General features: G+C 40.2%; 1 protein-coding gene across 2 annotated transcripts in view; it reads right to left on the bottom strand.

Moving 5' to 3' along the window:
- Window positions 1-18926, bottom strand: part of LOC122806681 (opioid growth factor receptor-like protein 1) — a 575270-nt gene that overhangs the window by 222092 nt on the left and 334252 nt on the right. For both annotated transcript variants that reach the window (XM_044077305.1, XM_044077312.1), the window contains exon 5: window positions 14836-14902. In XM_044077305.1, coding sequence (XP_043933240.1) covers window positions 14836-14902 — 67 coding nt within the window. The remainder of the gene's footprint in view (window positions 1-14835; window positions 14903-18926) is intronic.

Genomic DNA, 18926 nt, shown 5'->3' with positions numbered 1-18926 from the left:
TGTAACTCAGAAACCCTTCTTGCAGAAGTAATGGCCAACAAAAAGCAGTCTTCCATGACAAGTATTTCAGTTCAGCAGTAGCTGCAGGCTCAAAAGGTTGTAGAGTAAGTTTCTCCAACACAAAATTGAGATCCCAAGCAGGAGTAGGAGCTCTACGTGGGGTCTTATATTCTTTGCCCCTCTAAGAAATTGCTTGAACAAAGGATGTGAAAACAATGGTGGGTCACAATCATAGTGAGCTGAAATTGCTGCAGCATGAATCTTAATGGAAGAGAAAGACAAACCTTTGTCCAATAACTCAGTAAGATATTGAAGAGCCACACTCAAATTAGGCTCCGAAATCTCCAAATTCTTTGCTGCAGTCCAAAATAAAAATCTCTTCCATTTTTCTGCGTACACTTTCCTTGTACTAGGTCTTCTGGCTTCCATAATCACATTTAAAACTTGTTGAGGAAGTTCAGACCTGCTGTCTTTCAAAACAGAATATGCCAGGCTGTTAGATGAAGAGAGTGAAGCTTGACATTGAGCAGACGACCGTCCTTCTGAGACAACAGATGTGGAATCAAGGGTAAAGGCCATGGAGGCTTCTTTACCAGACTCCTCAGTAATGGGTACCAGTGCTGCCGAGGCCAATCTGGAGCTATTAAAATCATCCTTGGCTTGTCTTGTCTGACCTTTAGAAGTACCTTTGGAAGAAGAGGCAGAGGTGGAAACGCATACACATGAAGATTTTTCCAACTGAAAGAAAGAGCATCCACTTTCCAAGCTGTGTGATGAAACCTCTTTGTGCAAAACTTTGGCAGCTGGTGGTTTAGCGGAGAAGCGAACAGATCTATGTCTGGAGTTCCCCAGGACACTGTCAACTTTTGAAATACATGAAGATCCAGTTTCCACTCGTGAGGATCCATGATTTGTCTGCTTAACACATCTGCTAAGGAGTTCTGTGCTCCCGGCAGAAACCTTGCCTGAAGAGTTAGTTGCAAGCTGAGCACAGTCTCCCATAAAATCATTGCTTGCCTGCACAATGGGTAAGAATGTGTTCCCCCTTGTTTGTTGATGTACCACATGACAGTTGTGTTGTCTGTTAGAATCAACACCTGCCCTGGAAGAAGTAACTCCTTGAAAGCCATTAATGCAAACTGGACTGCTAACATCTCCTTCATGTTGATATGTAGATGCTGTAGTCTGGCAGGCCACTTGTCTTGTATCCACTTTCCATTTAGATGAGCTCCCCAAGCAATGTCTGAGGCATCTGTCGTTAGAATTTGACTCGCCTCTGGCCGGGTCACAGAGAGTCCCTTGTTTAGGTGACATTCCTGAGCCCACCACAAAAATTCCTTTTGAATGCAAGGTATTATTTGAATGACAGTGTCCAAATTCTGGCAGTGCTGTGTCCATACATTTTTGAGATACCATTGTAGCTTCCTCATATGCAGTTTGGCATTGGGAAGCACCAGAATACAAGATGCCATGAACCCTAAGGCTTGAAGGACTGTCCTTGCAGTCAGCCCGGACTGAAGAGATAGTTGATGGAAGTAACTGGAAAGATTCTTTTGTTTGTCCGGGGTTAAAAAGGCCATCTGGGCTGCTGTATTCAGTCTCACACCCAGAAAGCACATGTCTTGAGAGGGTACTAGACTGGACTTTATTTCGTTCACAGAATACCCTAGGCATCTTAGCACTGCTATGACATATTCCAAATGCTGTAGAAGGTCTTCCTTTTCTTGAGCCAGAATCAGGCAATCGTCCAAGTAAGGATAGATTTGAATTCCTTTTAGCCTGAAGTAAGCTATCACTGGAGCCAGAACCTTTGTGAATACTCTGGGCAGTAGATAAGCCAAAGGGCAATGCAGAGAACTGATAATGAGAATTTCCAGCTCGAAACGCAGATACTTTCTGCAACTTAGTCTTATAGGCACATGAAGGTAAGCTTCCTTGAGATCTAAAGTTACCATCCAGTGATCTTTGCCCAGCAGAGGTAAAAGCTGTTGTAACGTCAACATTTTGAACTTGGGAATGTCCAGATAAGTGTTGAGGATAGATAAATCCAAAATTGGTCTCCACGTGTTCCCCTTCTTGGTACTAGGAACAGGCGAGAATAAAATCCTAGGCCCCTTTCTGGCACAGGAACCGCTGAATGGCCCCTATTTGGAGTAACAGAGAAATTTGCTTGTGAGCCTCTTGTCTTTGTAGAGGAGGAATGTCTGGCATGCCTTTGAAAGGAGGCAAGGTATGGAAATAAAACCTGTAACCGTGGTGAATGATATCCAGAACCCATCTGTCTTGGGTAATTAAATCCCAATTTTCTTTGAAAAGAGACAGTCTTCCTCCCAACGGTGCTGCCAGGCGAGAATGAACTGGCAGCTGAAAAGGCAGGTCATTGGGTCTGCTTACGAAAGGACTGACCCCTGCCCTCACCAGAAGTCTGAGCAGGGAACTCCTGTCCTAGGCCTAAAAGAACCCTGAGCTCTGCCCCTACCACGTCTAGACCTACCCCTAGACTGGGAATCATAAGCAGGATAAGTCCATCCCTTAGCAGGCCAATTTCTACTAAACTTGGAGGCTGCACCTGCAAAAATCTTTAACAGTTTGCATAGACTTAGCCTTGTCCTCCATTTTCTTCAAAACTGCTTCTACAGGCGAACCAAACAACACATCAGACTGCAAGGCAGCATCCAAAATCCGTGTCTTAACATGCTCAGCTAAATTCTGATCTCTCAACCAGGCGTGCCTACGAAGAACAGAACCAGTGGCAGCCACCCTGGAGGAGGCCTGCACAGCATCAAAACCACATTGCAAGGAATGCTTACCCACCTGTTCAGACACATGAACTAAATCCTGCAACTCTTTACACTCAATACCTTCCGCCAGAGCATCCACCTTAGATTTCAACTGTGAAAGAAGGTAATTCTGATATTTTAACATGTGAAACTGACAATTCAACGCCCTCATGGCTAAAGTGGAAGAAGTATACACTTTCTTTCCCCATCTATCCAAAGCCCTTGCCTCTTTATCAGGAGGGACAGGATTTTTAACAACTGAGGCCTTCACACCTTTAGGCCCCTGAGAGACAGTTTCGGGTCTGCCCTAGGACTCTTAAAAGATACTTATGAGCTTCAGGCACCCTATAATACCTATCCGGTTTAACTGGGGCAGGAGGCAAAGAATCAGGATTCAGGAAGCCTCTGCAAAACATCTTCCACCACATTCAAAACAGGAGGTATAGCTAAAGGCCTATGCTGGGGTAAAACAAGAATTCCCTAAGCCTTTTCCTGGAATCAGAGAAATCTTGACCTTCCCATTTAAAATGCTCCCTCATGGAATGCAGAGTCTCTGAAAATGAAAAATCCTCAGGAGGGAAGCTGAAGGAGTAGAATCATCCACATCAGAATCAGAATAAGGAGGGTACTCCTGCAAGTCTTCAGCCGAAGACTCAGAAGCCTCCGAGCATTGCTCAAGACTCTCAAACTCAGGTTCCACCCTAGGCCTCTTATCAGGAGGGGGCATAGAACCCCTTATCATAGTAATCAAATCCTCTGCCATTTTAAGCATATGTTTCTTAGGCAAAGACCCTGAAGCACTAGGAGAAACCCCCACTGAAGCAAAACTCGGCCTGCCCCTCAAAGAAGCCTTGGAAACAGAAGGGGAGGCTCTGACCACCTTAGGAAGAGAGGGAAGAACAGCCACCTGAGAAGCCCCCTCAGCCTGGCCTACTTCCTGAGAGGATACATCCTGTAACAGTAAAGTCTCTCCCTGAGACTCCAAAGAAACACCTGGCAAAACCTCCGGCTCCACTGAGCCCTCTAAAGAACCGGCGTCTGGGACTGTCGGTTCTTCCACTCTAAACTTTGCTGTTTTGTCCTTGCGTTTTTAGCGAAGCGCCGGAGCATCCGACGGCATTTTATAATTACAACGCATCCCAAACACTAACCTGGCACAGTCTAACCTTCTCTTAATAGTGCGTTTGTTAAATCTAGCACAAGAGCGGCATTCAACAACGTCGTGCTCAGGCCCTAAACAAGGTATACACAAAGTATGGTAATCCCTATGAGGTATCTGTTTCCCACAAGAAATACAGTTATTCACTTTTTCTGACATCCGGTTAAATACTGAGGCAAGAAAAACCAAAATATTCTAGCGGGTACTTAGCCAACTTTGATTCGGTCTGAAACTCTGGCTTCAGAAACTTTCAGAATGCCAACCTGCACTCGCAAAATTGCTTCTGCATCGGACCATGCGGCAAAAAAGACTGAGGATATGACGTCGGTCATGCGCATTAGTACCCTGGCGTACTGACGTCAGTCTAATGCGCCCTGACCGACGTCAGCCATATACTTTGGTATTCGGGCCGACTGGACAGCGGACTACCCAATAGTTAGGACTGCAGCAATGTGGAATGAAGAACATCCAGCTGAGCCAGACACACACACACACACACACACACACACACACACACACACACACACACACACACACACACACACACACACTCCTCAACCTCTTAGTGCAAGAAATCCAGACAAAGCCTAAAATAAATAGGGACAGAATATAAATACCGCTCTCATGAACTTAAAAAAATTGCTAGAATAACAGGATTTGTGTTAGAATGCATTTTTCTAAAGGATTTAAAGTCTAAAACTCAAATGTCTGTCATTATTTTGCAACTTCAATCCTTTTTATGAGGAACAGACAAATATGGGGCAAAAATCTGGATAGTCTGCAAAAACCAGGTCAGTTGAGGGGCATGACTGTTTACAGTAAGAAGTAACCTCAGTCTTATTTCTGTCTCATTGTCACAGTTTCTCTTCTTAAAATGCTGTAAGGCAAAAAATGTGTGGGTAGATGGGTGAGTCTGCTTATGCATGTGTGTGATCAATAAAGGGACAGCTATACATTCCAAAAAGTCATGCAGGACATATGCAAAAACACAGATTTATTTAGTAATCTAAAAAACAAATGTCATTCAAAGTACTCAGAGTCTCGCTTACCTAACATGTAGGTTGCTTTGGAATCTACAAGATAGAATTGTAAATTCTACTAAAATTAAACTAGGTGTGGTGGAAAAGTACTTAGGGTACCTAATAGAAAGAGGGATAATAAGACCACAGCTAGAAAAGATAGAAACCATAAATACTGGCCTGTCAATTTACAAAGAGAGAAAGGAGAAGGCATTTCTTAGACTAGACCAGTATTGCAGAACACTTGCATCCACTTTTGCAAAATGACCTTTGACAGATCTCACAAAGGGAAAAACTCCTGTCAGAGTGCAATGGTCTCTTGAGGCAGATACAGCATTTAATGAACTGAAAAGACTCCATTGTGATAATTAAGTAAGGTTGGCAGTTAGCTCAGAGGAATAAAGCTCTGAGCTGTTAATAAGCTGCTTCCTACCCTCAGGATGCAGGGTTCATTCCTTCCACCTTCATTTACCAAATGTGTCATGTTGAGCAAGCCACTGAACTAGACAGTGCTCCCCGGTCACCCTGAAATAAAGCAGTTATGTCCAGTGCGGCTTACCCATGAACAAATAAGTAACATATTTACTCACCAACCATATTATGTTAGCAAATCAATGAAGTTTTAAAGCCAAAATGGTCATAAGTAAACAAAATGCAGTAAATGGCGAGATTGTATATGAAAAATAACCTTAAAATAGATATTTTATCTAAAAATAATGATGGTAACCAGGATAAATAATATATTCGATGTTCAAACCAAAACAGGAAAACTAGCTGTACAGGAACAATATTGGCATAAAATTTACTAAAGTAGACTGTTGTCATAAATTCTAATATAAGATCTGTGTTAAAGATTACTTTGCAGGAGTTAATACAAAATTACTAAAGAATATAAGTATTTTAGAGGCTTGTAAACATGTAAACAATACCACAGTACCATCTGGTGTGCAAAATGTATGCAGAACAAAAAGCAGCCATGCATTTCTGTCAAAAAAAGATGACTTTCGGATATTCACTGAAATATATCAGAAATAGAACCCCAATATTTGTTATACATATATCTTTTCTTTTTTAAATTATCATGCTACCCAGCCTAGCCAAAATGGTTTCATTTGACTTTATCAGTCCAAATAAAAGTAAACCATGCTTTATGAACTATGCTAATAAAAGGATGTTACAGTTACTTTTGCATTGTATCATGTACAATGGTTATGGCTACAAGATTGCTCATTTCCCATACAGAATGTGGGAAAAAAGAGGTGAAAACATATTGGACCTGGTCATCACCAACATGGGCGACAGGTGTTCCACACCGGAGGTCAACCCGTCACTGGTTAGATCAGACCATAAACTAATCACTCTGGACGTCCACACCCCACCACCACCCCCAACTAAGGAAACCGCAGTAAAAAAACTTTTCTAAAGCAAACTTCACCGTACTTAAGACAGAGGTGGTAAGTTTCACAGCCCCCACACTAAAGGATAATGCTGCCAAAGATGCAGAAACTTTTACAAATGCACTCTATGAGCACCTACAAGGATGCATGGATTGTGCCATTCCTAGCAAAACCAAGACTCACTCCTCTAAGAGAAGGAAACCAGTTTGGTGGACCCCTGCAATAAACAGGCTATAAAATAGGAGGAGGAGGAAACTAATTCAGAAAAAAAAGCAAATCCCAAGAAGGAAAGACATCCCTGATCAGTATCAGTAAGAAACTGAGGTCCCTCATGAAATCATCCAAAGCTAAATTCAAAAGAAAAATAACCAAGGATTCAAAAGATAACCACAAAGCCTTCTTTAGCTATGTTAAGAATCTAAGTGGCAACTCGCAGATATGCATTGAACTAGTGCAAAATAGCACAAAATATACTGAACCTACTGATATTGCCAACATCCTGGCAGATAGATTCAGTGCAAACTTCACCCCCCCCTCTCACCTCCAAAAGGGCCCACAACAATACCGGAAAAGTGTAGTGCCCCAAAAATCACAGACGCACAGGTGAAAACAGCCCTTTCAAAAGACAAAAACACAGCGTCAATGGGACCAGATGGTGTCCCAGGCTGCGTCTTGCATAAACTACAGAATGAACTAATCCCCCACCTAAACAAGCTGTTCAACCTCAGCTTCTCCACAGGCTACGTGCCCATAGAATGGTGTACAGCAATGGTTATTCCTCTCCACAAAGGAGGGGCCACAACTGACCCTGGTAACTATCACCCCATAAGCCTGACTAGCCTGGTCTGCAAGGCTATGGAGCACATCATCATGGAACTCATTAACAAAGACATTGGGAACCTCCAAACACTTGACCTGACCCAGTTCAGCTTTGTTAAGGGCACATCATGCCTACTAAACTTGGTTGACTTCTTTGAGACAGTCACCAAGGCCATAAATGAGGGAAAGGTGGTTCACACAGCCTACATTGACCTCGCTAAGGCTTTCGACACCATTCCCCACTTGGGTATTACAGAAAAACTCACCAGCCTGAACATAAACCCCTACATCACGAGATGGGTTGCCAACTGGCTTACAGACAGAACTCACACGGTAAGAATAGCGGGCTCCAGGTCCGACTCTAAACCAGTCACAAGTGGTGTCCCGCAAGGCTCGGTCCTGGGACCCCTACTGTTTGGCATATACTTCTCAGAAGTACAGGCAAACACAGGAGAACTATGGCTAACCAAATTCGCCGATGACTGCAAACTGGGAGCCATAACTGACTCTCCGGCTGACACGGACATCCTCCAAAAGGGCCTTACTGAGATGGACACCTGGTGTCAAAGTCATGGCCTCAGGCTAAATGTCAAAAAATGCATAGTCATCCCATTTGGGAAAAACAAAACACCCACGATTTACCACATAGGTGGCAGCCCCCTTAATACAAAAGAGGTAATAAGAGATCTGGGGACCCAGGTAGATAGTAATCTAAATCCAAAATTTTCATAATGGTTAATATTTGTAAAACTTAACAGAATAGACATCTCATTTACTGTACAGTCTAGTGAGTGGTTACCAAGGAAGTTTGCATCTACAGTACATAGGTTCATAGGTAGGTACTAGGCTATCTGCCCTAGGGCATTTATAAGCCTAGCCAGAGTGTGTCACCATTCGCTGCCCCATTGATTAATTAACTGAGCCTCTGTCAAGAAGAGCAAATTAAGTGATCCCAGGGGTGTATTTTCTGTTACCAATCCACTCGTCAAGGTTTCTCTTGAAGAGTGTTAGTGAGGGGATCTGCCTAATGTAGTTAGGAATTTTGTTCCAAAGCACGGGGAGTCCCTGTGACAGGAATCTATCCCTCCAGCATGTTCTATTTATTGTTGTGGTGAGGTTTAGCTCACTAGAGCGCGTGGCTCGCAGTGACTTGGATTTCTTTAGGTGGAGCATGTCCATCAATTCTAAGTTGGACATGGCTTTGTAAGTCAGGCAGAGATCACCTCTGAGTAAGCGATATACCACTGAGTACAGCTGGAGTTTTTCCAGTCGAGCTGCATAGGACATATGTTTGAGGCCAGTAATCCTCTTGGTGAGGTACTTTTGTGGTCTTTCCAGCTGTTGGAAGTGTCTTGTGAGGTACATTCCAAATGGGGCATTGTACTCTATGATGGGTCTGATGAGTGACAAGTAGAGGGGCACTATAACCTCTTTATTTCTAGATGCAAACCCTTTAGTAATTAGATGGGCTACATAGAAGGATTTCCTAACTACTTTGGCAATATGATTGTCAAAGGAGAGGTTACTATCTACCTGGGTCCCCAGATCTCTTATTACCTCTTCTGTATTAAGGGGGCTGCCACCTATTCATGGGTGTTTTGTTTTTCCCAAATGGGATGACTATGCATTTTTTGGCATTTAGCTTGAGACCATGACCTTTCTTTCTAGGAGTACCTGCCATGGTCCCTCTCGGGGTCCTTTTTTCACCTGATCAATTACAAAGTATAGCAAATGGTGACCATTATTTTCAAACATATAAGCTTAGACTGAATGCATTTTCATATCCTTGGCTCAATGATGTTTGTTGTATTAAATGTTTATTGAAAATTAAATCTTTTCAAAGATAAATACAAATTTAATATTGACTGTAGAAGCATTTTAGTGTTACTATTGTTTTTATAAAATTGTTATATCAATTTATATTTACATACATATATATATATATATATATATATATGGATTTTTAGCCTTTTTAGGTTATTATATTTTGTGTGTGGGACCTTTAATGTCTTAATTAGATGTGTGATGTCATTAAGTGTGTACCTTATATAAGTGATTATTTGTAACTTGAATTTTGTTTGAAGAAGTTCACATAGTGCCTGTGTACGAAAGTGCTAACGTTGATTGTTTTAATACAGTTTTGGTGGAGTAAACCCTTGCTTTTGGTGTTGTTTTTTCAGTTTTTCAAGTTGGATACATCAGATCTAGTTTGCTGCCCATAAAACTAACAGAGCAGTGGAAATAAGAAAACAATGGAAGCCGAGCTCAAACAAGGAAAACAGGTTCCTCCTATACTCTTCAATCTCTCTAGCAGTATAACAAAGAGGAGGTAGGAGGGTGAGAAGTTGAGAAAGAATGAAAATGGACAACACAGATGGAACATGATGTTGAGTACATAACTTTTAATCTGACCTTGTTCATTTCCATTCATTTCTCAACTGTTGTGACAGAGTCCCAGCTACCTAAACCCCAGGAGGGTTCTAAGGAAGGATATTCTGAAGCACGTCCAAGCCAAAGGGTGCTCTTCTCCTAGAGACCAGATCCAGTTTGCAATGAGCTATAAAGGTATGAGGATTAGACCAAGATGCAGCTGCACTATCATCATCCAAGGAAGTTCAGGACAATAAGGCTGATGAAGGTGCCATAGACCTGGATGAATGAGTTCTGGGAAGTTTTGGCAAACCTAAGCCCACTTTTTGATAAACAAAATTAATACAATCAGTTAACCATTTAGCCACAGTAACTTTAGATACTGGCTTGCCAGGTTTTGAATCAGAAAAGGAAACAAACAATTGCTCAGACGTTTAGATCTTTAGTCCTGCAAAGGTAGAAATATAATTGTCTGTGCACATCTAACAAATGTAGCAAATACTTTCCTTTGTTTGAAAAATTTGGGAAGAACAATGGAAAATTAATGACCTGATTAACATTAGACTCAGAAACAGCCTTTGGTAAAAAGAAAGGATTGGTTCTTAGTGAAACCCTATCCTTGAAAAAAACTAAACAAGGAGGCTTAGAGGACAATGCTTGAAGTCCAGCTACTCTTCTGGCACATATAATAGCAACAAAAAACATTTTCCACGTCAAACATTTTAGATCAGACTTAGTCAAAGATTCAAAGGGAGGTTGAGTTCAAGGCCTGAAGTACAATGTTTAAATCCCATTGACTGGCAAGTGTCCATTGAAGTATTCTCATATGGAACATGGCCAGCGGTACAAGGCTGATTGCCAGAGCCATGGATCCCAAGGCTTGAAGTATTAGTCGTGCCACAAGGGAAGAATTTACAATTATCTTTTTGACCTGGAATTGAATGGTTTCTATTTGAGAAAGAGGAAAATATGCCATTTGAGTGGCTGTATTCAGATTACCACCTATAAATTCCAAACTCTGAGTTGGTGTGAGTTGAGATTCATTGTAATTGATTGATATTCCCAGATGGAAGCACAGCTGGAATAAATAGTCCCTTGCTTGAATGAGCCAGATGCCTGTTTGTAGCAGTCTGGAGCCAGTCATCTATATATGGAAACACTCGGAATCCCAGCAGTCTCCAGTGAGCTGCTACAACTGCCATGCATTTGGTTGAACACCCTGGGATGTGGTGAGATCAAAGGGAAGTGCTTTGAACTGATAGTGACCGACTCCCAGTTGGAAGCATAGGTATCTTCCGGAGCATCTGTTCATTTTGATGTGATAGTATGCATCTTGAAGATCTATTGAGCACATCCAGTAGTCCGTGTGCAGAAATGGCAGAATAGACTGAACCATGACCATCAGGAGCTTTGTATACTGAACAAACTGACTTAGTCTGCTGAGATCCAAAACTGGTCTCAAGCCCCTGTCTTTTTTCACACCAAAAATTATCTTTAATAAGTTTCAGATCATCTCTGGTCTGGGGAGGACCTCTTGGATGACTCTCTTCTCTATCTTTTTTTATTTCTAGAGAAGCTGCTTCCCTCTGACTGGGTGGAACATTTGGGAATCTTCTTTGGAACTACTGGAGGGGATTGGAAAAATGGTATAATATAACCTCTGGATATTATATTCCACACCCATGAATCTTTTATGATGTCAAACCAGACTGGCCTGCAGACTGCCTACAGTGATGAACAGTTGGGCCTCCATTTAGGAGCAGTGATAGGATCAGTCTCCAAAAGAATCTCTAGATCCCTGGTTACACGGACCACCTCTGCTGTGGGACAGTGGCTTCCATTTGAGTTCCCCCCTCTGCCCCTATGGGAACTATCTTTACATGATTCCTGAAAGGGACGCTGGGATATCTTGAACCACATCTTTCTACCACCACTTTGATTCCTAGAAAATGACCTCTGAAGAGTAGAAAAGTGAACACCCACAGCAGACAGGGTTTTTCCTTCTTGTTTACACCTGGAGTGTGTGTCTTTTGCCTTGGGTCCAAACAGTGAGGTTCCATCACAGGGTGCATTGATGAAAGAATATTTAAATGGTTTTGCAAAATCACACAAGTGCAACCAGGCATACCTCATGGATGAATTAGATGCTGATAGAACAGTAGCCAGCTTTGATGAAATGATATTCCCTTTCTCAGAGGGCATGTGCCCCGAAAGAGAATTAGTAAACCTCTTGATCAAATCTCTTTAAAGTTTGGTAAAATGTGCTGAATAATTCAGTGACCTTAAAGCACAGGTCGCTGATGCATAGACATGCTTCCCAAACCTGTCCATCACCCTAAACCCCCTGTTAGAGGGAGATAGACAGAGGAACCCTGTTCCGCTGCTCCTTTCTTGTGGCTGCTGCAACACCCATGGCATCAACAGGCACTTCTTTTCGCCAGTGTATATGTTTTTTTGTGGGTGCAAGGATTTTGTCTCATCTGTTGGGAACAGGCTCAACAGTGACCAGTTCCTTCCACTCCCACCTTGAAAGCAGATCTACAAGCTCATTGTTGGATTGAGTCACCCAGCAGATAGATGGGGCAGACGCAAAAGCCTCCAGAAACACTGATTCCTCTTGGGAAGAGTTATCGGGAGACCAACCACCTCTTTGTTTAAGGAGTTCTAAGATGTCTCCTCATCAGGTGGTGCTCTGGGGACCCTTCCCCTTCATTAAAATTAGTGTCTTCAGTGACAGACACTTGTACATAGTCTAAGAGCTTCCTCTTGTATGTTCTCTTCTGAGGGACTTCCTTGAAGGGTGGACTGGAGACTAGCTGGGATTGGCTGTCCTGGAGGAAGGGATGATCACAGCTCAGGATGCAAAACTGAATGAGATATGGAAGTCTGATATGAAGAGAACAAAGTCAATCTGTTCTCTAGGCCTAGAGAAGACTCACTCCATTAACTTGAAAGTGGAGTGCCTAGCGGAAGCAGAAATCAATGGAGCCAACCATGGACTGTCTCATATCACTGGCTCCCAACATCCCGAAAGCACCCCATCTGAGGAAGAAGTCAGAACTGAGCTAACACCAAGTCTCCTGTGGGAAGAGATGGCTCAGACAGCTTCAGAGTTGACTCCAAAACCCAAGAGCCAGTGTCAATGCTTCATTTCCGACAGCCTTCTGGCTCAGAGGTAGTCTGTACTGGTTGACTCAGAGAAACCATCGGTGCAGAAGAAACAATGATCTTCAGATCTGAGAAAAATGTCTCAAAGGATTTCAGACCAGACATCACCAAAACCAAAGGATGGACAGGAGAAGGAGAAATAGAGTGATGTGGCTCTATGAGGGCTCTTGGGACCTGACCTGATGGGGGTTGGAGCCAAAAGGACTTCCATTTAAAACTGCATCCTGAGGAGGTTTTTCATCATCCTATCCACATCTGCTTCAGACAGGCTCCAGGAGCATTGAAGAGATGAAGCTGTTGAAGAGGGCCTAGAATGTCTTCTGGGCAATTGTTCAAGGAATGGAGATGGTAACCTGTAAGGGATAGGCTCTGAAAGCAAAAGGGGAGTATGGATCTGAGGGGATCTTTCAATTCTCGGTTTTGGATTCAAAGTGATCAGATCAGACTTTTTCAAAAATTTAGCAGGTGGCTCCAAGTAAGGAGCCAAAGTCGACGTTGAAGTGGAAGAAAGATCAGGAGACCTTTTGCATAAATCCTTGTCCTTTGTAGCAGAATCACCCTTTTTATCCTGTTTTTTTTAGGGGTTTGAACCTCAGCAATCAGAATAGAGTGTTTAGAAGGAAGAAATCCCCTTAGGATAAGTTTATTCTTACTGTCAATCAACGCTCTTGAATTAAAGCCTGTCGGATCCGAACCCAATAGTTGAGGAATGAATGAAAATGGATAACATTAACTTTTTAATACAAGTTCTATTTTTCTGCATGTATTCATAACATTTGCATCAGTTTTGAAAAGAACAGTTCTATTTACATCATTGTTTCATACTACTTGCATCATTTTAAGGCACAATTCTGGCGAGTTCCGGAACACTCAAACACAAAATATATATATGTATATGTATATATGTGTGTGTGGATATACATTTTTACACATGTAAATATATATATATATATATATATATATATATATATATATATATATATATATATATATATATATATATATATATATATATATATATATGTATTTATACACACGCACACACACATACCAAGATTATATATATATATATATATATACATAAATATTTTTTCAACCTTGTATACACATACATATATTTTTGCATTTCATACCAGAAATTATACAATAACGGTTCATTGGCATTTAAAAATGTACATGCTGATTGGACAGCCCAACCAGAGTGCCTGTTGTAAGCTGAGCATATATCAAAAGAAAAGAAGTATGGACGCTAAATTACCAATAAGTGGCCAGACATTTCTATTGGCATATGTTTAGAGGACAAAGCAGAATACAAGAAAAATCAGGTGCTTTCTGCAAAGCTAAAGAAAAACAAAACATACCTGATTTTTCCTGTATTTCTGTGCTGTACAGCCTAAAGTCTTGGCAAAATCTAGTAACTACCAACTGTCCAGATTTTCACAGAATGTCCAGATTTTTGCCTCAGTATTGGTCTTTTATGCCTAAAAAATGTAGGTTTTTAGCAAGCCACTGCGGACTGAAGACATTAAATAATGATAAAAATTTGAGGTTTCCTTCAGAAAAATGCACACTAACACAAAACCTCATATTGCAGTAACTTTCTAACTTTATAAGAGCAATAAAGTATGTCCTTATTTCTGGACATTTGTTTCCCCAATTACGTTGGGCTTTGTCTAGGTTTTTGCATTAATAGCCCACAATGGCAGGGGTAAAAAAAGAAAACAGCAAAAAAGAAAAGCAGTGGACTTTCTTGAATGGCACAGATGTACTCTGCAAGCATGGGAATGTAACTCCCATAAGCAGTACATCAGCAAACACAAAGAAATCCAGAAGGACATTACAGCTCCATTATACAAAGACATTATTTAAGTAAGGTAAGCAATTTCTTTTTTAAATAATGTCATTGTATAATATCAATAACCCATGACTGGGTGGGGGCATCAGAGGATTTACCCACAGTTGGCTTTCTTTAATCACACCAACCATGGGTTAAATTCTGTGATACCCACACCCAGTCACGGACTATTGCTTAATTATTTTAAGAAGCAAAATATGGTTTGAAAAAATTATAATCTTTAAAAAATATAAATAATAAACTAGTTTTATTTATATTAACAATGTACCTCAATTTCCAATGTGGTCAGTTCTTTAGCGTAGAAGTTCAGTCCCTGCTCTCTCAGTGGAAAAAGCCTGCAAATACAACAAAAGAAGTATGATTAGTCAGCTGCTACTAAATACTATAACCTTGCCATGACCCTACCTAGTCTTCCTTCCCTTTATGTACCCTCAAAAGGACCATACGTAGTACCTCATTACACCTCTCTCTCCAATGTGTCTACTATGCATTTGCATAATTTTATACAAACAAAAAATGTTCATTGTTGACCTATTGAACTATATCAATGTAAAATTGTTAGCTTCTTTTTAATGCAACTTTAACTTTATGCATGTATCCCAACATATGTGAATTGTTTTGCTATAACTGCTATTATATCATTATGGTTTAAAATTGTACTTGTTTTAAAATGTATTACTGGAGCTTTTTTCCTCGGGTCTCCACTGAAAATGGGCCACAAGCCCAGTTGGACAAACCCGGTTAACAAATGTCAATAAATAAATAAATAAATAAATATAGATATGCAACAGAGTTCTTCGAGAATGTCACTAAGGCCATGGATGAGGGCAAAATAGTACATACTGCCTACCTCAACCTGTCACGCATTTAACACAATACCTCACTCAGATATTACAGATAAACTCACAAATTTAGGCATAAACCCTTATGTCACCCCAAGGAAATTGACTCATGGATAGGACACAAAGTTAGGGTGGGGGAATCCACTTCTACCAACAGACCATTTATTAGTGGGGTCTCATGGTCCTCAGTACTGGGACCTCTTCTGTTCTGAATATACCTCTCTGAAGTCAAGGCAAGTGTAGAGGGCCCTTAGCTGACCAAATCTGATGATGACTGTTAGCTGGGTGCAATCAGTGAATCCCCAAAGATGTAGATATCCTCCAGGAGGGTCTAACACAGACAATTACTGGTGCCAGAGCCATGGCCTAAAACTCCATGCAAACAAAGTACATAATTATACCCTTTGGGAAGATGACCACCTCTGCAAATTACACTGATAACACTCCCCTAAGAGAAGACCTAGTGGTAAGGGGACTTGGAAACTTAGGCTGACTTTGATCACCATTTGTCCATGGTGATGAGAAAATCCTTCTATGTGGCACAACTTATATGTACGGACATGACATTTAGATCCAAGGAGATTGTAATAGCACTACACTCAGAACGTATTACAACAATAATCAAGTACAGTGCACAGTTCTGCAAGTGCCTGATCAGAGTGGCCAAAAAGGTTTCACACTAAAAGAATACAGGGTGTAAATATGTCCTATGAGGACCCCCTCAAAGCCCTGTCCCTGTGCTCATTCTCCTAGAGACTACTGAGAAGCAATCTATGCCTAACCTACAAGGCATTCCCTGGTCCAGCCCTGAGGGATTTGATACACATTCACAAAACAAACAGCACTAGAATCTCCCAATCTAAAGATCTAAACTTAGTCTGTGATATAAACAAAACACGCTGGAGATAAAAGGTACGTATCTCACAGGTTACCCATTTATGGACTGACTCCAATTCATGTGAAACACAGCTCTTCCCTATGCCTATTCAAACACAATTTCAATAAATAGATGGGAAATTGTTAATTCACCCCTGGCTTATCACCTGTGTCCATTTTATGGACAGGGGCAACTTGTAGATGCCATAAGGAACAGGCATATATTAAAGCCGTTCTAGTCCATGGGTGCTGATAACTGGTTCAATTGTGGAATGAATGACTAGGCTTAAAAAGGCTCTAGGGCCTTTAGCCTGGTTACCTCCTATGATTCTATGATATACACGAATATAGACATCCACACCATGGGAATGGGACAAAAAAAAAGGGCAGTGGAGGGAGGGGACAACTACTGCATCAGTGATAAATTATAACATCTACTGTTATGGTAAGTTTACTTACACAACTGTACTTTGCTCAACATTGGGTCACTGTTGCAGCAGCCTAAGCTATGTAGGTAGAATGCCACAGGGTGAAAGAAAACATTTAAGAATTCAGGAGCCCCTGAAGAATGGTCCTAGTACAGCCTGGAAAAGGATTCCTTTTTGTAATGCCTTTGTGAAGGTATGTATAGAGGGCCAAGCTGCTACCTCTAGAATACTTTTATTAGAGTCTAACCATTTCCAGAAAGCCATGGAAGACAATAAAGCCATGACAGAGCGAGCATTAACCCTGCCTGGAAGGGACTTGTTATGATGAGAAGAAATTGCACGACAGCCACCCGGAAAAGGTCTGATTTTGCATCAGTTGTATTTTTTCTCTTATAACAGAGATAGCTGTTCAGCTTTCCTGAAGGATTTAGTTCTCTCCGAGTATTTGAGCTGGCTGTGGACATCCAGAATATACAGGATTCTCTCTCTCTTGGTTTTAGATATTGGAAAGAATACAGGGAGATTAACAGATTGACCTAAGGTGAACTCTAAAACTGCTTTAGGCATAAAAGTAGGATTTCCTGTCAAATAAGCCATGTCCTTGTGAAAAATGTGATAGGCTAGACTCACCATAAAAGCATGTAACTCAGATACTTTTCTTGCAAAAGTCAGAGCAGTGAACACAGTTTTCCATGTTACAAACCTCAAATCAGCGTGACAAACTGGTTCAAATGAAAAAAGTGGTACTTTTTTTTATCAAATAATTTAAATCTCCTATAGTTAGTAAAATATCATCTGCAAAAAGCTGTATTTTAGATTGGTATTCTTACAATTGAAAATCCATCAATTTTCTCATTGATTCTTACAATATTAGCTAAGAGTTTGATACCTAATGCAAATCAAGGGTCACCCTTGCTTTCTGCCTTTGTTTAAAGTAAGTCTTTGAAAAATTTAGATCCAGTTTTAACACATGCTTTGTAGTGTCTATACAGTTTTTTGTTTTAATATTCCAATAAACTGTTCTGGAAATGCAAACGATTCTAAAGTTTTAAACAAGTAGTTCCAATTTACAGAATCAAAAACTCTCTTGAAATCTAAGCTAATTAGGGCCAATTTCTTGTTCATTCCTTTTGCTAATTCTAAGATAGTTACTACTCTTTTTATATTATCATACATTAACCTCGGACTATAAATCCTGTTCAATCGTTATTAACTTACCTACTATATCTTTCAATCTTCTAGGGAAAATGGAAGTAAATATTGTATAGCCTGCATTTAAAAATGAAACAAGTTTATATGAGGAAAATAACTTAGTATCCTTTCCTTGTTTAAGTATAGGTGAGATTAGAGAAAAGTTCCATGAGGGAGGAATTATTTTGTCTCACTGAATTATCCTGAAAACTTCACTCTGTAATTCTAAACTATTTAATGGAAGCTGACTATATAATTCCATATTAAACAATCTAACCCTGGAGCTTTACCATTTTTCCCTTTTTTAAAGCTTCTTTAACATGGATCAGGGAAACAGGCTTATTAAACAGAGATAACTGTTGGTCAGTAAGTTCATTAGTAGCATTTTTCTTTAAATAATTGTCAATTTTGTAATCAACAGGATTATTATTTTTATCTTTATTAAGATCCTCATGGAATTTAAAAAAAATATTAAGCATTTCCTCTATGTCTGAAGTAAACTTATTAGTGTGAAGATTTCGGTTATTATTAATTTGTGTCTTTTTGCTTAACATCTTACTTTTATTAGGTAACCTGTGTAGATTTTTTTGAAATCATCACAAAACTTTGCAATTTTATTTTTTCTCCACTTTATGCATTTAAACCGCTTGATATTTTGTCATTATCTTTTAATGACAACAGTATTATCTAATTTCTTTGTTTGTTGTTTAAACTTTACTTTGTGTATTTCATCTTGTATTTGTAACAACTCTTTATCCCACTCTTTCAATTTATTACCCACCCTTCTTCCCATTCTATCTTTAATTTGCATTTTTAAGGGGTCCCATAGTATGGCTTTACTAACCTAATCATTCAAAGAGAAAAAGTCCTTGATTTGTTCCTTAAGGTAACTCTTAAACTCTTAGTTTCATCATATATACTGGGATTCTATAAATAATCTGAAATTTCCTTACATCTATTAATATATTCATACTTTGTGTGTTATGATCAAAAGAAATTGTTTTAAAATGATTCACTTTATG

This window comes from Protopterus annectens, chromosome 1.part1 (genome assembly GCF_019279795.1).
Source record: "Protopterus annectens isolate FY-2018-M chromosome 1.part1, PAN1.0, whole genome shotgun sequence".
Lineage (NCBI taxonomy): Eukaryota > Metazoa > Chordata > Ceratodontiformes > Protopteridae > Protopterus > Protopterus annectens.
Note: the sequence above shows the minus strand (reverse complement) of the source record. Positions and strands in the feature narration are given on the sequence as shown.